Source organism: Mytilus trossulus, chromosome 2 (assembly GCF_036588685.1).
Source record: "Mytilus trossulus isolate FHL-02 chromosome 2, PNRI_Mtr1.1.1.hap1, whole genome shotgun sequence".
Taxonomy (NCBI): Eukaryota; Metazoa; Mollusca; class Bivalvia; order Mytilida; family Mytilidae; genus Mytilus; species Mytilus trossulus.
In genome coordinates this window covers 42,307,158-42,332,521 of record NC_086374.1, presented here as the reverse complement: position 1 = coordinate 42,332,521, position 25,364 = coordinate 42,307,158, and the positions used below count along the sequence as shown (strand labels likewise).

Sequence of the window (25,364 nt, the reverse complement as noted above, 5' to 3'; positions counted from 1 at the left end):
GCTTGAATGTTGTGTCAATACTTGCCCCCGATGTTCAGGGGGTCGACCTCTGCGGTCGTATATAGTTGTGCCCTTCGGAGCTTCTGGTTGGTTATTATCTTGAATAGTATAATATAGATAGACATAAACTGTAAACAGCAATAGTGTTCAGCAAAGTAGGTTCTACAAATGAGTCAAAGTGACAAAAATGGTCAGTCGACCCCTTAAGGAGTTATTGCCATTTATAGTGAATTTTTAACATTTTTTTTACATTTGTGCTATCTTTTACAAAAATCTTCTACTCTGAAACTACTGAGACAAATTTAACCAAACTTGGTCATAATCATCATTAGGATATTTTTTTAAAATGTGTCCAGTGACCCGGCCAACACACCTAGATGGCTTTATGGCAAAAAGTGGAACATAGGGGTAAAATGAAGTTTTGGGTTTATACATGTACCTCTAAAACTAAAAAGCATTTAAAGCAAATTTGACGGTTGGCAAAGAAGTTCATCAGATTGAAATTAATCTGCCCTGATATTTTCAGAAGAATCGGACAACCTGTTGTTGGGTTGCTGTCCATGAGTTAGTATTTTTTACAGAAATTTGGCAGTTTTTTTTTAATATTATCTTAGATATCATTACAGAATCTAATTTCTAATACTATTAATTATGGTTTAGTCATATTTTACATGATTTTCAAAGCATCAGTAAATACAGGTGAGCGACACAGGCTCTTGATAGCCTCTAGTTTGTAATTGTTCGCGCTTTACAATTAATCAGCTTTGCCTGTATTTATTAATACTTTCATTCGTGTTATGCATGTCTACTCAAAACAATAAGCGTGCATATTAAAATGGAATTGAAAGGTCTATAGACATGAAGATCATTCAACTATTGTTTCTTGTGAATCACAACCACCCCCCTTTTTTATATTATAAGAATGTGCTGAAATGCGTATTTCTTTTAGACCTTATACCAATTGTGAATTTTATTTCCAAAGCATTTTGATCCTTTCAAGTCGGATATAAATTGTTTATACATTGTCTTCGTTAACAAAAGATTTGAAAAACAGAAAAACAGAAATCTATTCAGCATTCAAAATTTATTAGACGGAATAGTTTTATCCATGATCAATAGGTTAACTAATCTTATACAAAAAATTATCTGCAAAGTGAAGTTGCACATAATATGATATTAATAAGGCTTTAGCACAATGGAACAGCGATTAACCAGGAAAAGCTCGTATGTTTATATTTAAAAAAAACATCATCAAAGATAACAGGCTTATTATTAGGTCTACATAAAACTAATCAGTGGTGCTGAAATAAACCTGATACAGGTCAAATTAAAAACATTGGTAGAGAGCATTATAAACCGAAAATTCAGAATGTTTGTGCCAAATACGTCTAGGACACTAAATGGTCCAAGAACAGTTATTTCATAGTTCATTTCTTTTAGACAAAAGCCGTTAATTGATATTACATAGTAGTGAACTACTTATAGGTTAGACAATACTTGGTCATGTTTTATGAAGATTTAAGCCCAAGGCGAAGCATGATCAAGTATTGTCTGACCAATTTAGAACATATTCACACTTTCGAGTGAACTTACAAAATTAGCCTTTCCCATTGTAATATTCAAACCTTAAAAAGAGTTCACATTTTATAATGAACCAATGGTAGAACATAGGTAATCATTTCAATGGATGGAATGAAATAGTACTGATATAGTTTGTGAGGACCGAATGGATAAATTGTTTTTCTTCTGCTTCAGGTAAAATTTGATACTAATATCTTGAGATTATTTTTTTTTTGAAAAAGCAACACAATGTTATATAAATCCCCTTTTTGAAATTTGATTTATAAATATAAAACTCTGTATACGCATTTAAATTCAGACCATTCAACGTGAAATACTTACTTTTTTATTGATAACTTAATATGTATTGTGTTTCTCCATAAAAAAAAATCCTTTGTTTTATATATCAGCAGTCTAAAATTGTTTTCTTGAAAGAAAAAAAAACCTCAAATGCCCGGTTTATAACAAATAAATATTATTTTACCTACATCCTTACTCCCATTATTTTTGTTTATTCTATATTATGTTTACCATTAGAAAATTTATGAAAGTTTGCAAAATTCAAAATAATTTGTTTTAATGTTTGCTCTTTCATCTTTAATCAGTAGGCTGTTTTCCAAGGGAAAATGCCTCAGGTGGTTGTACACTTCATTAGTGCAGTTATTAAGAGTTCACTTTCATAATTAACTGACAATGAAAAGTCATTCATGTATAGCATTTCATAGTGCATGGAAAACCATGTACTATGAAAATTAGAGGGCAAAAAACTGACCTTCATTGGACGAGAAGGGGTGAGTATGTTCTAATTTTGGGATAAAAGATATCAAAATTATAGAAAAGTCTATCGGCTCTAAATCAAAATGTGGATAATTCAATGTTAAGAGGGTAGAATCCAGTTTGACAGCTTCGGACATACTGATTTGTGACCTTTTCAAAAAAGACTAAATCACTGATTTCATTTTAAATTAAAGCAATTACGTTTAAAGTTTTAAATATATGATCTTTGCATCCTAAATAATATACAATTACCGTACTGTCTTTTGATGTGGTAATTGTGTGGTTTATTGACTTTTGAAAAAAACTGATTTTCACTGAGGCCAACAGCCTATAAACATATTTACCGTATCACTCATCACTCATAGGGTAATATTGTTTTAAAATGTGTCAGATGACCACGCTTGCCAACCAACATGGCCGAGTTGGCTAAAAATAAGACATGCAAGTTTTGTCTCCTATCTTGAATACCGCTATGAATAGAGAAAACCTGACAGGTAGATGTGTGTGAGATCTTACTACTGTTCAATTAAATCAAAACTGTACGACTCCTTGTCGGAATTATTAGCCTTAAATGACAAATTTAAATATTTGTTTTTCTTCATTTTTATCCATTTTCTTTAAAACTATAATCAATTGTTGAAAACTCATATAGCAAAAGGGATCAGAAAAAAATAGATCTACAATGACGACAGGAGGAAATCGGCAGTTGATCCCTATTGAAAATGTAGCCCTTATATGACGATTTTAACGTTTTTTGTGTAATTATATAAATAAAAAAAGAAGATGTGGTATGGTTGCCAAAGAGACAACTCTTCACAAGAGACCAAAACACACAGAAATTAACAACTATATATGTCAGCTTACGACCTTCAACAACAAACAAAGCCCAAACCGCATAGTCAGCTAGAAAAAGACGCAAATTGACAATTGTAAAACAGTTAAAACAAACAAAAAAACTAACAGATTGTACAGTGCCAAGATACGGGAATCGACCTTTTGAAAAAAAATATTCCCAGGATCGATATGTTCTAAGATCGTTTTAAACTTCTAGTCACGGTAAACAACATCTCCGTAAAAAAGAGGATGTTCTATCTTGTTTGAAATAAGCTTAATAATTAACTAGTAATATTTGATAGATGACGATCATTAAAATTCAAAACGTCACAACAGACCCGGGCATAGCGAACGAGTTGTGATATATATAAACACCGTCAGATGATGCCAAAGGAATAACACCATCGAGAAAACAGAAATAAACAACAGGGAACGAAAAATCGGTTTTGTCGTATAATTTAGTGTTGAGTTTCCATATTATAAAACTAATCTTAATCTTGGAAATGACAGTTATTACCGTTTACATTTGATTTAATGAAACAGAAATCTAAAGACGGCGTCACACGTTTGCGTATAGACCGGCGTGCACCAAACGTACAGAAAAAATTGACAAAGTCGGTATATGTTGGTTTCACGCCAGAAGAACACTTAAGCAATCGTTAAACGCGCGTTGCATAAGTTTGAAGTACGTCGAAATATAAACTTATAAGGTATACACTTGGTGAACGCTATAACTCTAGGAAATTTTGATGCAGCATAAAAAAAAATCATCCAGCTCAAGCGTGTGTCTAGCGTTTACCTTATAACGTTTAAAGCGCTACAGATAAGTTTGATACACGTTAAGGGCACGTTGCATACGCTTCGAGAACGTTCTACTTTAACTAAAACGTATACGGGTGTGTTTGTAACAAACACCCCATACTAGTAGAGATTTCCAATAAAATGACATACGTACCTAACTCGACGTACGCACGTAACGGGACCGGTTATTGCTAACCAATTAATTTTGTTAAATGCGTTACTCAAGTTTTAACTAAGTACTCCTAAACTACGAAACCCATTCATAATAAATTTTATCAATATCAAATATTTCTGAAGAAGAAGAAAAACGAAAGAAATCATGATTTTTATATATCACGTGATTATTGAGATTCCCGCCTAAACTTTACTGTCATTAGACCACGTATATATACGTATCTTTACCTATCATACGATTCATTGGAGTTGTCTTTCATGGTTTTGACAATGACTTTGATTTTCAGATATAATTGCAAAATTTAATGAACCTATTATTTGAAATTTGTATTGATTTTGTTTGTCGTTATCAGATAGATTCTTTTTTTTCAATTTTTAATGTTTGATAATATTTAATTTCCGTGGGTATTAATTTAAATAGATTTTGTCGTAATTTCAGAAAAAAACTGAACTCAAAATGTTTATCAGAGCGTGTCTCCGTTAAAGTTGACTGGAATTTCATCACACTTTATTAAGTATCATTTCAAACGTTCTCTTCTTCTGCACTTAATCTCCTCAATTTACATTCTTCTAAAAAGAAATTTAACTGGGGAAACGTACGTCAACGGTAAGTGAATATTTAAAAAAAAACATAACAGGTCATGTACTTCTTTAAATTTTAGTAGTTGACTTATACTTTTCTTTCAAATGAAAGTCTACGAAAACGTTAAAAAAAGAAAATTGTAGTTGATAATAATGTGTGTAAATACATGTGTACACCAATTCGTTATATAAATTGTAATTTAGAAGGTGTACTTGATTATCAATTGACTTATAACCTGCATTGACCACTATGGATAGTAAACTATCAACTTATTATAGTAATTGGCTAAAAATATCCTATCCCCTAAGTATTTCTAATTAGAAGTGGATGAGAATGTCAATTTACATCGTTGTTACATTTTTGAGACAACTATAATGTCACTTCAGTCTTAACGGGAAATTTCTTTTACTCGTATTTATTCAATAAGAAGTAGATTCTAAAGCTATTGCATATATTGATTGAGTTAGCAAAAATTTTAAGTTTCAACTTTTGTTTCGCTTTGGAGGTATATATATCTATAATACTAAAATTACGAGGTCCAATTTGTCAGCCGTCATCACGTAAAAACGACGAATCAAAGAATTCAACTTTATATATAACTAATATAGTACAAAGGTGTAGATTAAAAATTACACCACTCCAGGCCCTTTTGTTTTCCACGTAATTAATATAGCCAATAATTAAGAAGTTCCGGGTCGAGTCCGACACCGATACCAATAGTATATTCATCTGTTACCTTTTACCTTATCTGTACGTTCTGCATTTGACAGGCGCACCACCAAACGGTGTATTCAGGATATGCTATATACACGGGTCATAATCACAGGGTTGACACTACTAAATTGTCAAGTTGTTACCTATTGTAGTATTTTAATCAGTAAGGCTTTATAAGTTAACAATACAAATACTAAAAATAAGGCGTATAGGTACAGTTTTCAATTTGTTAGCGGGCATGACGTAAAACAGCGAATCAAAGAATTCAACTTTATTTATAACTAATATAGGACAATGCTGTTGATTAGAAAAATACTCCATCCCGGGACCTTTTGTTTTCCAAATAATTTATATTATCAATAATTGATAAGTTCCAGTTAGACGGGTTCAAACAGAAAGATTTGAAAGCAGAGAAAACTGTGATAACTATCTTATAATCGGCATGACTTTATCAGATGACAATACTAATACAAAAATCAGTCTTGCGCATAGTTATATACTTTAATTCATATCACGGGTGTGTTCTAGTATATATAAAAGTGACAACTATGCGACAGATCCAATGACAGGATCACCAGTGAAGGTGTTACACGACTGAAAAAAAACACATTTTATATTCATAATTATATACTTGTATATGGGATTGACTGGTAGCAGGCTAGCCTCGAATACAGATTCAATAATTCTGTTGGACCCCCTAATCGAATGACTTTAAGACTGTATTTTTCGGCTTCTCCACCAAGCATGATGCATTTACGAGCAAGAGCAGGTATTCGTTTACTCGTAGAAAGACAAGTGTTTCTTTATAGTGGTTACGCTCTCTTGTTAGCTAGCGTATGAAAATGCGACTCTTAATTGTCGGGCATGTTTAAAAAGGTATACGTATTTATCATTATAGTTAATTTTTATCATCCTCAATATATATGTAATATTTGTCGCTGGGTATAAGACATACATCAGTATCATCATCATCATCAGTGCTATAGTTTGAGGCATAATCTTCGTCGTAAGTACACGTATTATATATAGCTTGAGGCTTCTTCGTCGTAAGTATAACGTGAGGTTTAATTCTAATTTTATATTTAAGCCAGTTTATGTCGAAAACTTATTTTACGCATGCATATCTATGATACATAGTTTTTATACATATCCAAGTTATAGCCAGTGGAGATCATAGAAGTATGTTTATCAAATGATCATGATCACAAATAAAATAGATAGAAAGGGATTGACTCGTGAGACTGAAACGAAGCATAAAAACAGCTAGCCATTTCTAGTATTTCCAAATAAGCTCCATGTACCGAAATGATAGTATCTACAGCTGCTGAACACTATCTTTAAAACAACTACAACTAATGAATAAAGAATATTTATCCCGTTTATAATATTGATTTCGTACTGTTACACCATTGTCCTAGTACAGACGTGACTGTTTCAAGTCAGAAGCTTTAAATTCAGTGCTTTTCGTTTGTTGTTGTGTTTTTGTTGATTTTTTTTAACATTAAGTTGGCTGTTAGTTCTTGTTGTTTTACATTTGTTATTTTGAAGCCTCTCATAGCTGACTCATTGTTGAAGCTCCTTCGTTGGACTATAAATTGTTAAAATTTCTGTGTCATTTATTCTCTTGTGAAGAGTTGTCTCATTAAAAATCAAACTACACCTTGATTTTTGTATATATCACAAATTAAGAATAAAAAAATCATAGACAGTCTAGAAAAGCGAGACCTTTTGTCATATCAAAAGTACAGAGTATATGTAGGACCATTAGTGGTCATAATTGTATAGCAGATTTTATGTAGTGCCCATGACTTGTGTGCCCATTATACTACACGTCAGTATCACATTTCTGTATTCAGTGGAATTCTAAATCACGGAGGAAAATGTAATTCAGTTTGTAGTCTTAAAATTTTAAATCACATGCGAGATGCCTAATGTTCAGACATTGTTGTTTTTAAAAAGTTTTTATCAAAGTCAAACGACAATCATTTAAGTTTTTTTCCCCGTGCAATACAGTTCGTGATTATGGCCGGATCCAAGATATTTGGAAGAGGGTGTAGTTTTCGATAATTGAATTTATACTGACGAGCGAAGCGATGCAAAAATCAATTTGGACAAATATACGCTAAAAATGATATTGTGGAAAACATGAGATTTTAAAACTTATTTAATGATCGAAAAGGGGGAGTACGCCCTCTACCCCTGTATCATCGAATGCAAGTTTAGGTATACTTAAAACCTCGCCCCATAATTTGGTATAGGTAAAGACGAGAAAGAACTTTGGAAAAATATATCATTGATATGAATTTCTGCACACATCAAATTATCTTCAACTAGATTATAGAAAAATATAATTTTGTTTTAAAAGTTGAGTACACCTTTTACGTTCGGGTTTGTTGGAATTTACTTTAAACGTTAAATTTTTTAAAAACAGTAAAAATGCAACCTTCTCGCTTCGGAATTCTTTATTTTTATATTTGTATAATAAATGTCATCTTGGTAGTTTTTAAAATTCATAATGTGAGTAGAAATAAAATATGGGTCAAGTGAAATGACAAGAAATTATGGGTGTGTTTGATTATAAGTTGCTAATTTATTTGTTTCATTATAGTATTTATGTCAACAAAATCATTTAAAGTTTAATGACAAAATATTTAAAGATTAAAAAAAATAGTTGTGGTTGATTTTTACTGAAGACATATTCTAGAAACAATGCGTGTTCAAAGAGCAAAACATGCATGCAGTGTATGCTCCCCTCCGTCATGCTTCAATGTTGTAGGACGAAATACGTTGAGTTAGGTCGGTTATGTCGAGTAAAGTCGTTTTATTGGAAATCTCTAATAGAACGTTCAAGATACGCGTCACAACCACGTTCAAGAAACGTTTTCCCTTCGTAGCGTGCATTCCATCTACGTTAGACAAACGCCAGGCATACGCAACCATACGTTTCTTGAACGCCCGATAAACACTTAGGTACGTCATGTCGCGAGGGGTCTTAAGTTCACGACAAAATTTATGACAAATCGTAATTTAGGACACTTTCGAAAACATATCTCCCGACTATGACATGTCCTAAGACTATCATACTTGACATTTCTTAGTCATAAGATACTTTGAAAACCAGGCCCCTGGGAAATACTCATTCATTTCGGGTCTAGGTTATACCTTCTGACGTGTCTCTCATCTCAGACACTTACAAGCAATGTTTTGGAGGCCTGGCGCTGGTGAATATAAAAGTACAATGATGACTGTTTTAATTATTTATTCCAAACAGCTATCTACATTGAATTGTGATATATGATGTTGGGAGTTTGCGGTCTTCCCTTTTTACCCCAACATCACGTGCTGATTGGAACTATTTTATTCACCTATAAAATTTCAGCGTCAATTTTGAATTTTCTAAAGTTACTTTTTATTGGTTAACTATTCTCTTTTTACGTTATAGATTTATATGATTGACATATATTCTATTTAGTAACGTAAAAGCAATTAAAGGATTATAAAAATCTTTACCTACTTTCTTTGCATAGATGCTGTTAAAAACAGAGCAATGAGATTTTGTATGGGTGTAGGAAAGTATACACCAAACTTATCTCTGTATGGTGATATGGGCTGGATTCCATGCAATGTAAAGCAATGGACAGCTGTTTTCAGATTGTGGTCCAGATTTTGTAAAATGAACAATGAAATATTGAACAAATGATCATTTATGTGGTCATATAAGTGTAGCAGGAACAATTCTGCCTAAGATTCGGGGATGCGGACCACAGCTAATTCTAGTTTGTAAACTGATGTGCGGAAAACGACTGATGCCAAAAGTGATGAGCTGTAATAAATCTCAGTAAATAAAAACCAAAAACTGAAAACAATATATGATTTAATTAACAAACTATAACTTTTATTTATGTAAAGCCAAAAGGGTAGAAATGGAGCATTCAATGACTTCAAATTACCGTACTATGGAGGCATGTAGCAAATGCACTGTTTAACCGTTGGTTGGAAAGCTTGGCTTTCCTTGGTTGGACTGAATATCAGTCCTCAGAGGATTCAAAATAAGAATCTAAAAGAAGTTAAATAGAATATATAAATCTCTCACAGAAGGTATCCAAAGAATTTGCAACGATGCAAATATTAATCTTTACAATATAAATAAATATCTTTAACCAATGAATTCAAAAAGCAAAATCCATGCAATTTAACAAATATGTACTGAATAAGCTTAATCTAAATCATCAAATTAAGAAATATGAAATTTATAGTTTTAAACAAGGGAAATAATTATGACATAATAATCCTAACTGCTACATTCCTCCCCCCTAAGACAAACAATAAATTTCATAAATAAAAGTCTGCAAACTGAAATGTCTATCAAATTCATGTATCTGCATCAATACGCACATTAAATCCAAATGTCAGGATCAAACGTTAAATCAAATATACATCAGTTAAAGTTGAAGCACGGGAATGTTCAAGGAGATCGCAACACTAGTCAGATAACCTCCTCCTCCCTTCGAAAACAAATGTAAATGAAATAACATTTGAAAATTTGGTTTATCAAAAGTCTATCAACGTTCACCAGATAAAACATCTTTCAAACACATGTAATTATATCCATTTTAAATTAATTAAATTAATGTCACTATTTAACGCATACACAAACACATCGGAATCAGCTTCCTCTGTTAACGGACGCGACTTTAAGTCCTCTTGGTATATAGGTAGGCCTCTGAATCAGTGGTACGGCATATAGGGTAACGGCACAGCTAACGGTTGAAATCCAACATGAAAAGTTATACCAGGCAATGTCCACCAATGTTGATCTCACAGTGGAACATTTGACCTGTACCACCGGGTTCTATTACTGCAATCCAACGTTGTTGATAACGGTAACACAGACGTTGTATCACCGGAGATGGATCGGGTCCATCTATATGCAAGGTTCTCAAAATAAAGTTGGACGATGCCCAACTGTTATAGCAAGGTTCTCAAAATAAAATGGACGATGCCCATCTTAATTGCAAGGTTCTAAATAATGGATCAGATCCATCTGTATGAGCTAGAAGTGTTCCTAACCTCAAGCTTAACTTTCACTCTATTGGTTTCTGCCATGACAAAAGTCAAGAAGTCGGACTCTCATAAACTCCCTAAATACTTAATATTTAGCTAGAGATTACGATCTAGACAAACGAGCAACAACTCATAAAACAAACCAATTCCTACTAAAACTAGCTAACAGTCTACACTGCAAACTAAACAGAAGATCAGCCATAATTCAAGTTATTAATGAAAATGAAGAATAAAACAAGTTGGGATGTGCAACATCCCTCCCTTTGAAAAAGAAAAACCAAACAGCCAAAACTGAGAGGCATGACACCCCTGAGTACATTGAAATAAACCTGAAGTAAAACTATAAATATACAACACAATTTTAAAAACAAATATTAAACCAAGGTTACACAATCTGAACTGCAAAAAATGTGATTTAAATCGTTCTCGGACATCCCGCCTATTTCTGAGAGCTTTACTTGACTATCTGCAGAACTTTCATCTCTGGCATGAACTCTTAAAGACATATTTGGACACTTAGACCTGACATGACCTGACTGATGACATTTAAAACATCTCTTAGGTTTACGTTTCCTTCGTGATCTCAATCGCCTCCTCAATATATTAATTAAAATTTCAAAACTCGTGTGAACATTATTACAACAAACTAAACTTTCTGCCTCATCAATAATCTCAGGATCACCAGAAAAATGAACAGCTTCATATTCCACAGCCAGTGATAAAGCTTCATCTAAACTATGAGGGTGTTTAAAAGTGACAAATTTAGCCATCTCAATATTCAAAAATGATGTAAATAAGTCAATAAAATACGAATCCAAATCAGAAAAATTATCAGGATAAGCCTTATGAGCTAGTATCTTAAAACGCTGACCAAAATCAGAAATTGTTTCCTTTTCTTTCAAGCTGCAAACTCGCAGTTGAAATTTAAAATATGCCATCCTCTCCTTAGGATTGAACCTCTGAATGAGAACATTTTTCAAGCAGTCATAATCATACAACTGTGGCCTTCTTAAGAAACGTAAAATAGTTTGAGCTTCGCCTCTCAAGTTCATTACCAGCTGACATGCCATCTCAAATTCATTCCACTGATTCCACAGAGAAACAGTCTCAAAATGCACAAAATAATCTGTTATATCAATGCTGATACCATCAAACAAACAAGGTTTTTCTTCAAACCTAATCATAACTAAATCTTCATGTAGAAAATGAACCAAACAATGAACATAAAATACCCCAGAAAAAACTATGCAAAACTGCTCTGATGAGGACTGCCATATCCAATCACAACAAGAATTGACTCAAATGTCTGCTCCATTTCTTAGTATAATTTGGTTCAGTTACAAACCAGAAAAGCTGCTTTATAACTCCGCACCCCACCCGCACTACCAAATGTAGCAGGAACAATTCTGCCTAAGATTCGGGGATGCGGACCACAGCTAATTCTAGTTTGTAAACTGATGTGCGGAAAACGACTGATGCCAAAAGTGATGAGCTGTAATAAATCTCAGTAAATAAAAACCAAAAACTGAAAACAATATATGATTTAATTAACAAACTATAACTTTTATTTATGTAAAGCCAAAAGGGTAGAAATGGAGCATTCAATGACTTCAAATTACCGTACTATGGAGGCATGTAGCAAATGCACTGTTTAACCGTTGGTTGGAAAGCTTGGCTTTCCTTGGTTGGACTGAATATCAGTCCTCAGAGGATTCAAAATAAGAATCTAAAAGAACTTAAATAGAATATATAAATCTCTCACAGAAGGTATCCAAAGAATTTGCAACGATGCAAATATTAATCTTTACAATATAAATAAATATCTTTAACCAATGAATTCAAAAAGCAAAATCCATGCAATTTAACAAATATGTACTGAATAAGCTTAATCTAAATCATCAAATTAAGAAATATGAAATTTATAGTTTTAAACAAGGGAAATAATTATGACATAATAATCCTAACTGCTACATAAGTATAGAAATAAGCCAATTAAAAACTGGTGCTTCAGTGTAATGACTAAGTTTAAAGAGTATAATCTTGAACCTTATTGTAATTGTGATATATTGTTAACTAAAAATGTAATTAAGGATATAGAATGCTTAGCTATTGATTTTTATAAAACTGAATGGCATAATAAGTTGTTTTCGAATGAATATGCAAAACTACGTACTTACAAGTTATTCAAAACAGAATTTAAGGTAGAAAATTACGTTAACTTTGTAAAACTATTGCAGGAAAATATAGAAGTGCTTTTGCAAAATTTCGCTGTGGTGTTGCGCCCCTAAAAATTGAGACGGGCCGGTATCAGAACTTACCTATTAATGAAAGAATATGTTTTAGTTGTTATGATACCATTGAAGATGAGAAACATGTAATTTTGAAATGTCCACTATATGCGGATTTTCGTGCTGTGTTGTTTAGTCATGCTAATTCTTTGTGTCAGGATTTTAATAATATGTCAGGCGACGATAAATTTATATTTTTATTTAGTGATGAAAATGTTTACTTTTGTACTGCCAAAATCTGCTATGATATTTTACTGAAAAAAAAATGTTTATTATATTCTTAAAATTTGTAAATTTTTAATTTGTTTTATGCTTTATATTTTATGTGTGTATATATATATGTAAATGTGTATAAATGTATATACCTTTTTTATAGTCTCTCATAACTCTTTTTAGGGTGGCTCTTGTTTTATATTGGAAATTGTAATATTACGTAAAATTTATGTTTTATAAGAGGTGAGACTCAAAAAAAAAGATATTGTCTTGTCTTGTCTAGTCTTGTCTACTTTACAGAATTATTAAGTGGACAATAGAAATACTTTTGGGTAATTTTTTTTACGGCAAATAACAATCATTTTTATTCTTTTAAAAGATGACAGTTTATTTAATTGATTTCTCAACGTCAGATTAATTGCTATGATCAAAAGATCTCTAGAAATAAGATTAACTATATTATTTACAAAAAGCGGAAACTATTTATAACTTAATCTTACGTCATCTACTTTGTCTTGGAGCTTTAGGAATGAGACTTAATTCAATTTTATTTATCTATTAGTTTATTCATCTAAGATTGTCGAACGTAGTGATATATTAAATCTTTATGTTAATATGAGGAAATTTAATATTTAAACCATGATTGTAAAAATATTTAAAATTCAACGCAACAATAGTTTAACTTTTATTTAGTTCTTATTCAAATAACTTTTAACGATAATGGTTCCTCTTAGTTGTAATGAAAACATTGGCATATGTGTACTTCTTTGTTGGGTAGAATTGTTCAGCTTCTATTTTATTAATTTATAAATTCTGAACTAAAGAAATACAATTCCAGAAGGAGTTTTCAATTGAATGGGGTTGAAAGGATAAAAATCAAAATTAATTTCATTTAAAGTAAAAAAAAAAAAAAAAATAGAATGCTAAATTATATTTATATATTCAAATGGTAAGCAATCGCTACGAAATAATTATGACAACTGTTATAGAGAAATTAAAGAAAAATTACGTTGCAAGAGTACGCTACAGAAAATGTATTTTATTGATAGAAGTGCTTGGATTCAGCTTATATCTAGCAGGATTCGCAACACCATACTGGGTATCATTTCTATCAGAAGATTCTAATCTGGATTCTACTAGTGGTCTATTCGCGACATGTGTTAGAACAGCCGGGAAATTGAATTGTGCAGATATTCCAAAGTTTTCAGGTAATGTATTTATTTAAAAATCGTTTCCGTTACTAATTATGTCTTACCAATTTTGATAGACTTTCACCGACCAATTACCATTCAGAAGTATCTCTAACTTAAGGTTTAAGTTAAAGCCGATGGGTTATGTCACAGATTTTATAAGATTTTGCAATTTACTGACGTATGTTGACCTAGGGGGGGAACCAAAACATACTTTCTTTTGTAAAATTAAATTGAATAAATTCTTTTAAAAAATGAATATTTGTACAGAAAGCACGTTATCTAAGTAAACGTAATGTTTTTTCTCACTTCTTTTAATTTATACATGAAAATAAATTCAATGGCCGTGTTATCAATCAGGGGAAATATAACATACAACAAGAAGTAGATTTTTAATAAATATCTATGGACTATATTTTTGAGGAAGGAGTTTTAAAGATGACTTTGACATAAAACATATATTTTAGAAAAGCAAATCTTTACATATATTATATAGTATGATAAATTATTTAATGTTCAAGTCTTTGTCTTAAGTCGTCTTTATGACACCTAATAAGGAATTCTGAAGTTTGAACATATACGAAGGTAAGAGAGCTTCGAGCACACGACTCAGAACAACATAAGATGGTCTTAGGACACGTACTAATCCTAAGATACTAGCTTCGAGAACACCATCCCAGATTTCTGTTTTAATTGTTTTGAATACGAAAAAAATGGTGAAAACACATTTCGTCGCATATTACTCAGGACTGCATTACAAGGATTACAAATTAAGTTTCAGGGTTATATAAGTCAGCTATACCGGTTGGTGCATTTTCGGATTCACCAATCAACAACTTTCTGTTAACCTTATAACTTTAGCGGGACGGAGAATCATAAGTGAACAGTAGCTCACAGATTCACTTGTTTTATCTTTTCACTTGATTAGATCGTTAGTTTTCCTGCCAGTTTGTCATTTAAGGAGCTCGATGTTCGATGTGAGCCAAAACTCCGTGTTGAAGACCGGACAATCTAATTAGAATTAGTTCTTTGCACTTTCTCCTCGTTATTTATATGCCATGCGACAAAAAAACAACGAGGAATGAATGAATGAATTTTATTCTCATCAACTAATGACATAGTTACAGAGACAATAAGTATATACAACAATATAATATACAGTGCATGTATGAAGAAAATGATCAGCATTAACCAGGAGGAGAGACTTTCACATTAACAGCTTTAATATATCGACATAATTTTTATAAAACTGTAATATTATTTGAGGAAAACAGATTACATAATTTCAAGGTGTTTGGATTTTTCCAACAAAATTCCGGTAAATATTTTTGTCTTTCATTAACAAAAGATTTACAAGACAAAATATAATGATACTCGTCACCGATTTCAGCCGAGCCACAGATACGACACAATCTATGATTTCTCGACAGATTGAGCCATCTCCCTGTCTCAACTGGTAGACGGTGGCTACCACATCTAAATTTACAAAACATATACATACAATTCAATGGTAAAAATGCCACACATGTGAAAATGCGTAACACACGCGTTTCACATGTGTGTCACACGCATTCATTTTTCATGAAAATTGCTGGAAGCATTTTCTGAGTTATTGTCTCAAACCTGGAAAATTCCACTTTTTAAATGAATAAATATGTCCAGTCGCAAATATTTTATGTATTCAAAACAAGAACAACTTGTCATTTCATAATATACATTGTGTAGGCTAGTTTGACTAGGTAGGTTTGTAATATAAATGCTATTATTATTTGAACTTCTGAGTGTGTGTGTGTATGGAGCAGGAGGGGGGACCAGGGTAACAGGGGTCGAAATTAGGGCTGGTCCGGTGGTCCGGAAATTTAAGTCGGACCAGTAGATTTTGTCAGCTGGTGGTCCGGCGGACCAGTAGAAATTTGTTGATAAAAATCACTGATTGCATCACAATCTCCGTTTGTTTACAAAACATACAAAACAATTTACATTGTGAAATCAATTACACGGTACTGGGGGTATTGCAATTGATTAAGTTAATTAATATCTTAATTAATAAGTGAGCCTCCTTCACAACAATATGAAAAAATGTGGAAATTTTTTGAAGGAGTTAAAGCGCCGGACAAAAAAAAAAAAAAAGTAAAAATCAAAAGGAAGATAGAAATAAAGTATATGAAAATGACAAAAGGAAACGCAAATACAAAAAATCATGGGAAAAAGGTCGCGAATGGTTGAAATATATATATATAGTAGATCGAAATTTAATGAACTGTACAACATGTGAAAAATTTGCAGTGACAAACGCTCCAGACAACCCAGTCAGGCACCCTATGATCGTCGTGAGGATTGCGATGCAGTGGGGGATCCAGAAATTTTCATAGGTGGGGGCCCGCTCCAGTCACGCTTCAGTGATTCCCTATATAAGCAAACAAATGTTTTCCCAAAAAGGAGGGACAGGCCCCCTGGGCACCCCTAAATCTGCCTCTGCGATTACGTGGAAGACAATGTTGATATGTTTTCTGTCCTTGACCCTGATTTTGATAAAGAAAATCATTGAGATTATCAAAGCCTTTATCAAAATCAGAAACAAGACTATCCCTTTGTTCCTGTCTAACTTAATAAATATGTAAACGAAAACATAAAAATAAATAAAACATCTATCATTCATATTAATGTCATTTTTGCCGGACCAGTAGAATTTTCAGTCCACTGGTCCGGCTGGCCAGTTAAGGAGGGGTATTTGCGAAAAATACCAGTCGAGAGAATGGTTAATGTCGCGAGCCGTAAGGCGAGGGAAATTCATTCTCAAGACTGGCATTTTTCGCAAATACCCCTCAAGAACATGTCTGATATATCTGTTTAATTACGTGTATGTTAATGTTCAAAAACGCATTGATTATCGTGACGTTACAAGCGTCCAGTCGGATAGAGTATTTTTTGGCAAATACCACGGCAGACAGGGTAAAAAAGGCTTATCCTTTTTGCAATATCCCGGCTGCCTAAAAAATGTACGATATTCATTTGAAAACAGTAAATTGGTGAAATATACACTGGCTATCAACCAATCAAAACCCAGGATTCTTACATAAGGTGTAATTATTTGGCAAATACCACGGGCAGAGAGGGTAAAAAAGGCATATCCTTTTGGCAAATACCCTAGCTATCAACCAATCCAAATCCAGTCGGATAGAGTATTTTTAAAAACTATTAAAGGTGTAATTATTATAGAAATTAAACAGAGTATTGTTCATTGATGCCATTGAAATGAAAATAGTTTGAAAATTACCATGTTAAAGTACCGCTTTCAAAATTATACTCTTTTTTTTATTATTATTATTTTGATATAAATATACAACAAAATAATAACACGAAACAACATTTTTCTGACAAAAATTTACCTTAAAAAAATAAAGGAAACCATTCATGGTCACAGTTGCCTGAGTAGGTAATTGGAAGCTTAGGTTGTTAAAAGATTCTCTAAACGGAAAACATGTTATAAATCATGTCAATTTCGAAACACTCAAAAGTTTATGGATAGGAAATGTATCAACTTTGAAAGCTAGTGCCTATAGGGGAAAACACACACCACTTTCTTCATCCCCAGGACAAGAGTCTGTAGTTTAGTAACGCCACTGTATTCACTCCCAAGACAAGAGTCCTTAGTTCATTACCGCCACTTTCTTCACTCCCAAGACAAGAGTCTATAGTTCAGTAACGCCACTTTCTTCACTCCCAAGACAAGAGTCTGTAGTTCAGTAACGCCACTTTCCTCACTGCCAAGACAAGAGTCTGTAGTTCAGTAACGCCATTTTTTTCACTTCGAAGACAAGAGTCTGTAGTTCAGTAACACCACTTTCTTCAGTCCCAAGACAAGAGTATGTAGTTCAGTAACGCCACTTTCCTCACTGGCAAGACAAGAGTCTGTAATTCAGTAACGCCACTTTCTTCACTCCCAAGACAAGAGTCTGTAGTTCAGTAACGCCACTTTCTTCACTCCCAAGACAACCGAATCTGTAGTTCAGTAACGCCACTGTCTTCACTCCCAGACAAGAATCTGTAGTTCAGTAACGCCACTTTCTAGAGTCTGTAGTTCAGTAACGCCACTTTCTTCACTCCCAAGACAACCGAATCTGTAGTTAAGTAACGTCACTTTCTTCACTCCCAGACAAGAGTCTGTAGTTCAGTAACGCCACTTTCTTCACTCCCAAGACAAGAGTCTGTAGTTCAGTAACGCCACTTTCTTCACTCCCAGACAAGAGTCTATAGTTCAGTAACGCCACTTCCTCACTCCCAAGACAAGAGTCTGTAGTTCAGTAACGACACTTTCTTCACTCCCAGACAAGAGTCTGTAGTTCAGTCACGCCACTTCCTCACTACCAGACAAGAGTCTGTAGTTCAGTAACGCCATTTTCTTCACTCCCAAGACAAGAGTCTGTAGTACAGTAACGCCACTTTCTTCACTCCCAAGACAAGAGTCCTTAGTTCATTACCGCCACTTTCTTCACTCCCAAGACAAGAGTCTATAGTTCAGTAACGCCACTTTCTTCACTCCCAAGACAAGAGTCTGTAGTTCAGTAACGCCACTTTCCTCACTGCCAAGACAAGAGTCTGTAGTTCAGTAACGCCATTTTCTTCACTCCGAAGACAAGAGTCTGTAGTTCAGTAACACCACTTTCTTCAGTCCCAAGACAAGAGTATGTAGTTCAGTAACGCCACTTTCCTCACTGCCAAGACAAGAGTCTGTAGTTCAGTAACGCCACTTTCTTCACTCCCAAGACAAGAGTCTATAGTTCAGTAACGCCACTTTCTTCACTCCCAAGACAACCGAATCTGTAGTTCAGTAACGCCACTGTCTTCACTCCCAGACAAGAATCTGTAGTTCAGTAACGCCACTTTCTAGAGTCTGTAGTTCAGTAACGCCACTTTCTTCACTCCCAAGACAACCGAATCTGTAGTTAAGTAACGTCACTTTCTTCACTCCCAGACAAGAGTCTGTAGTTCAGTAACGCCACTTTCTTCACTCCCAAGACAAGAGTCTGTAGTTCAGTAACGCCACTTTCTTCACTCCCAGACAAGAGTCTGTAGTTCAGTAACGCCACTTCCTCACTCCCAAGACAAGAGTCTGTAGTTCAGTAACGACACTTTCTTCACTCCCAGACAAGAGTCTGTAGTTCAGTCACGCCACTTCCTCACTACCAGACAAGAGTCTGTAGTTCAGTAACGCCATTTTCTTCACTCCCAAGACAAGAGTCTGTAGTTCAGTAACGCCACTTTCTTCACTCCCAAGACAAGAGTCTGTAGTTCAGTAACGCCACTTTCTTCACTCCCAAGACAAGAGTCTGTAGTTCAGTAACGCCACTTTCTTCACTCCCAAGACAAGAATCTGTAGTTCAGTAACGCCACTTTCCTCACTCCCAAGACAAGAGTCTGTAGTTCAGTAACGCCACTTTCTTCACTCCCAAGACAAGAATCTGTAGTTCAGTAACGCCACTTTCTTCACTCCCAAGACAACCAAATCTGTAGTTCAGTAACGCCACTTCCTTACTCCCAAGACAAGAGTCTGTAGTTCAGTAACGCCACTTTCTTCACTCCCAGACAAGAGTCTGTAGTTCAGTAACGCCACTTCCTCACTCCCAGACAAGAGTCTGTAGTTTAGTAACGCCACTTTCTTCACTCCCAAGACAAGAGTCTGTAGTTCAGTAACGCCACTTTCTTCACTCCCAAGACAAGAGTCTGTAGTTTAGTAACGCCACTTTCTTCACTCCCAAGACAATAATCTGTAGTTCAGTAACGCCACTTTCTTCACTCCCAGACAAGAGTCTGTAGTTCAGTAACGCCACTTCCTCACTCCCAAGAAAAGAGTCTGTAGTTCAGTAACGCCACTTCCTCACTCCCAGACAAGAGTCTGTAGTTCAGTAACGCCACTTTCTTCACTCCTAAGACAAGAGTCTGTAGTTCAGTAACGCCACTTTCTTCACTCCCAAGACAAGAGTCTGTAGTTCAGTAACGCCACTTTCTTCACTCCCAAGACAAGAGTCTGTAGTTCAGTAACGCCACTTTCTTCACTCCCAAGACAAGAGTCTGTAGTGTAGTAACGCCACTTTCCTCACTGCCAAGACAAGAGTCTGTAGTTCAGTAACGCCACTTTTCTCACTGCCAAGACAAGAGTCTGTAGTTCAGTAACGCCACTTTCTTCACTCCCAAGACAAGAGTCTGTAGCGTAGTAACGTCACTTTCCTCACTGCCAAGACAACCGAATCTGTAGTTCAGTAACGCCACTTTCCTCACTGCCAAGACAAGAGTATGTAGTTCAGTAACGCCACTTTCTTCACTCCCAAGACAAGAGTCTGTAGTTCAGTAACGCCACTTTCTTCACTCCCAAGACAAGAGTCTGTTGTTCAGTAACGCCACTTTCTTCACTCCCAAGACAAGAGTCTGTAGTTCAGTAACGCCACTTTCTACACTCCCAAGACAAGAGTCTGTAGTTCAGTAACGCCACTTTCTTCACTCCCAAGACAAGAGTCTGTAGTTCAGTAACGCCACTTTCTTCACTCCCAAGACAAGAGTCTGTAGTTTAGTAATTGTCGTTCACTTGGTTCATGTTTGTCATTATTTGTTTTTTGTAAACTTTTTGTTGTAAATAAGGGTGTAACTTTTCTCAATTGAATTGTTTCATATTTTTCATGTGGGTGCCTTTTATAGCAGACCATACGGTATGTGGTTTTATCATTTTGACGACCGTACGATAGCGAATGATTTCTTACAACCACTTCATTTAAACTTTGGTGGATAGTTGTCTCAGCATACCACATCTTTTCTTATGAAACTTTCTTTCTTACAAAACTGAAAATAAATGCTCATGCGACAAAACTAGGCAAAACAAATAAGCCTACATAGCAACAGGGTTTATGGAAGTAAAATAAATGTCATATTCAACCACAAGATTTCAAAGTTAAAATATACATTTGTACTTTTTTATTTTAATTTGCAGATAAACTTATAATTTGTATAGTGTTTGCGTGTCTTGCTTTGATATCGTACATCGTAATGGTGGTGGCTTCTCTTCTTGTTATTAACTGGTTAAAGGAACAGCGAAATAGATGTACAATTGTTTCTATTGTTTCTAATGTGGCTACTGGTAAGTATGTTTATAAATGTTTCTGACACACTACATATTTTTTGCCTATAAACATTGGTAAATATTGTCAGGTTAAAAATTGGACCTGAAACACCTTTTGTCAATTCCCGATTTAGAATAATAACACATTACATGTATAAGTATGTACTCCTACAAGGAGACAAAAATTTCTAGAATCAAACATTTTTTCTTAACCTGATTTTTGGATTTATATGACTGTAAAAGATAATTGGTGAAGAAAAAATCATATAGTGGTGCACTTCTTTTTTCGATTTTAATTTATTTCCCATTTTAGTTTTAAGTTGAATATTTCTCATTTTAATTTTAAGTTGAATATTGTTTCTCTATTCTTAGATATAATATTCTTAGATATAATATTCTAAGATATAATGTTCCTTTTATTTCAATTACCAAAAGAAATTATAAACTTACTAATTTACAACTTAATACCGATGGCTGTCAAAAGTGCGAGCTAATACATGTATCTAACACTCAAACTAAAAAAGCAATATTATTGCAATTTTATAAAGTTTAGCCGGAGGACAATAATCAAATAAAAAGTTGGATAAATGAGAAGACACCATTATAGGCATACAGACTTAATGTAACTCGTGCCGAAGTTCACGGAGTTAAACCGGAAGTTCACGGGATTATATTTACCATGCTGTCAATTTTATATATTTGTAATTTTTATCTGTTTTAAGAACACAATGCATATTTTTAACTTTTTTGTTATAAATGATTGAAAAAATACATATCTAAGAAATTTAAAAAGTGATATGGGATGTACATGTTTCTAGTAAAATCATTTCTGGTACTTCTCATCCATTTTCACAAAATTTTGGCAAAAAAGACTGACTTGGTTGGTAAAAAAAAATGAAAAATTAATCACTCTAAAACTGTTTATTCTAAATGCACATTTTTTTCCCCACAGATTATAGTAATATTTTTAAAATTCATGGACATTTTCCACTTGTATCACACGTTTTGGAAATAATTCTAGAATGAGATTTCAACGAGACTGAAACGTCAGAAGGAAACATCCTTATAGAACGAATTTGTAATAAATTGACAAATACCTTCTATATTTACTCTAATCAGATCTTATGAAATAAAAGTAGCCAGTTAATGGACATTGATTTTCTTTGGCATATTTTGAAGTTAAGTTGATTTTGTACTCCTGATATTTATTCTATACACCCATGAACAGTGTAGACTTCTATTTGGCACATCATACAAATCAAAAAGTCTTTATTTACTGTGAAATGGTATAAATGTAAAGAAACTAGATTTATAGGCAAATATGCAATTTGTTGTTTGTCAATATTGATTGTGTACAATAATAATATACTTCATTCACTGGTGTTAAATGTATAAAAAAATCAGATTAAAAATAATAATAGGTTCGTACAATTCTTTAAATCCATTTTATTACATTTAAATGTCAAATAATCAAGACTTTTAGAAGTACCTATTAACGATATGTAGTCTTTTAACTTATGTTAATTTGAAGTGCATATTCAACGTTTTCGTTTGTTTTGTCCTGGGAAGGAATAAGAGTTCATTTTCCAGACCATAGTAAAACCAGTGCATACATATATATATATATGTCAAAAGGGGACCCGATTATTTGAGCAAACTACCAGAGCAAAACAATTGAAATATAATGTATATGTTGTAATCGCTAAAATAATCAAGCAACTAGAACCTGCTTTTTTAGCAACGAAAAAATGATATAATATAAAAAAAGAAATTCTGGTATTATTGCCAATGAGACAACTCTCCACAAGAAACCAAATGACACAGAAATTAACAACTATAGGTCACCATGCGGCATTCAACAATGAACAAAGCCTATACCGGATAGTCAGCTATAAAAGGCCACGAAATGACAATTTAAAACAATTCAAACGAAAAAATTAACGGCCTTAAATTAACGGCCTTATTTAGATACCAAAAGTGAACGAAACACAAATATGTTCACTACAGTTTGTACACAAACCCTTGATAGATCACAGAACATATTTTTGAAATTTCTATGATTACATCAACGTTCAGTTTAGCATTTTGTGTAAAAATTTATTTATCTAATTTTTTAAGGAAATTTATGATCGTACAATTGTTTTTTTTCTACATTGCTTTTGTATTTAGTTCGTTTTTTTTTTAAGTTCGCTTATTTATTGCTGATTAAATTTAAAGAGACATTTCCTAGTATTTCTCTCTCAAGATCGAAATTATATATATTTTTTTAATCTTTTATAAGTATTCAAATTTTAAAGAGTGTATACAATATAAATTGTTATTCGGTGCTTCAAAGTTGGTGTAAAGACAGTATCACATATATTTTAATTTTTATATTTTTATATTATAAAAACCGCAATTTTTATACGTGTGCATTAAAAAAAAATCCTTGTAGAAGGGTCGAAAAACAGCACAACCAACATTTTCCAAAAGACCAAAAAAGTGAAAAAGTATATTTAAACAAAACGCATTTGACTAACAGGTCGAACAACTGATGTTCTTTTACCCTGCTAACTGCCATTGGCGATTGCCCAATAAAATTGATCACAAAATTTAACAAAATGGATCTTAATATAAATTTAATACTGAACAAAAAACATTTCTTTAAATTTCTTTAAATAAACGCAGATGTAGGTTATATCTCAATGAGACAGCAACCTATCAACATAGTTTTAAAAATTGTAAAGACGTCTACATCTTCTAGCCAGTAGATAAATGTCTTTCCTAGCTGACTGTAAGACGAGACTTTTGGTGATAGGTCAAGACAGAAAAAATGCGAAATTCTCCATGTACTAGAACACTAAGATGCGTTAAATGAAAAAATGAGATGTGATATGGTTGCCAATGAAACAACTATCCACCAGAGTTCAAATGAGGTGGATGTAAGCAATATTATACTAGGTAACTGTACGGCCTTCAACAATGATGACTTCCTTCACCGCACAGTCGGCGTTTAACCCACAAAACATGAAAAATATAAAACTGTTTAATTGAAAAAGCTAACAGCCTAATATTTAACCAAACAATTTACAAAAAACAAATATATATGTATTTCTTTTTGATTAATCTAAACCAATTTTGTTGTAGGTATACTTATACCACTTACTCTTGGTTTATACGTCGTGTACATGGAAGATAGAGGGTTTTCTTTAGAAGTGGTGTATTTCTTGATGATCGTTAGTAATGTATTGGTGGTAATTACTGCGGTCCTGCGAATTTTCGACTTCAAGCTTCCGGAACCAAAGAAGCGAGGGATACCTTTTAGTATGCCACCACTAACTACAATTAATCGACAGATTAAAACACCGATGTCAAAGATTCAAAGGAAAACTGAAAATAAGCTAAAACCTGCAATTACACCACAACGATATTTCCCTAAACCTTCGGAAAAAAGACACACTCATCCTTTCTACAAAAAAGATGTGGACCCATTGTTTGTTAAAGTGTTATATGCAAAAGACAAAGATTCTGATACATTGACAGCAGTCAGGCCTTTCAATGTAAACGTCAAATGAAAATGTAGGACATCAATGGAGAATCGACAAAGGTTTTCTTATTTTAATTTTTTCGGTAAACGGGAGATAATCCTATTTTAAAAGTTGCTTCTGTAATTTTACAATGTAGGTTATGTCGCTTCTCTGATGACCACAGGCACTTTTCTCAACTACAAAATCGTTTATACCTTAATATAACGAAGACATGCAATATTTTGTTTTTGTTTTTTAATATTAGAATATACACTGCAACTTACAGACGTATATTTAAAATTTTGTTAGTTAAACATCTGAGGTTTTATGAAAGATAAAAGCAATGTTTTAGCTGCTTATATACAAATGTATATTAGAAAGAACATGTGGTATAATTGCCAAGAGACAACAAGATACCAAATCACACAGAAATTAACAGCTATAGGTCACCGTACGGCCTTCAACAATGATAAAGCCCATATTACATAATCAGTTATAAAAGGTTCCGAAACCACAAGTGTAAAACAAACCTAAACAGTCAGGATTCTA

General features: G+C 33.4%; 1 protein-coding gene across 2 annotated transcripts; it reads left to right on the top strand.

Moving 5' to 3' along the window:
* Positions 1-2,003: 2,003 nt before the first annotated feature.
* LOC134705141 (uncharacterized) lies at positions 2,004-25,055 on the top strand. 2 transcript variants are annotated; one of them, XM_063563894.1, is made up of 4 exons: positions 2,004-2,351; positions 14,058-14,216; positions 21,181-21,327; positions 24,436-25,055. In XM_063563894.1, the coding sequence occupies exons 1-4, from the start codon at positions 2,306-2,308 to the stop codon at positions 24,861-24,863; spliced, it is 780 nt and encodes a 259-aa protein (XP_063419964.1). In that variant the 5' UTR covers positions 2,004-2,305; the 3' UTR covers positions 24,864-25,055. The 2 variants fall into 2 exon arrangements, with proteins under 2 accessions (XP_063419964.1, XP_063419963.1); XM_063563893.1 differs by lacking the exon at positions 2,004-2,351 and having other exon boundaries at positions 13,703-14,216.
* Positions 25,056-25,364: the final 309 nt, after the last annotated feature.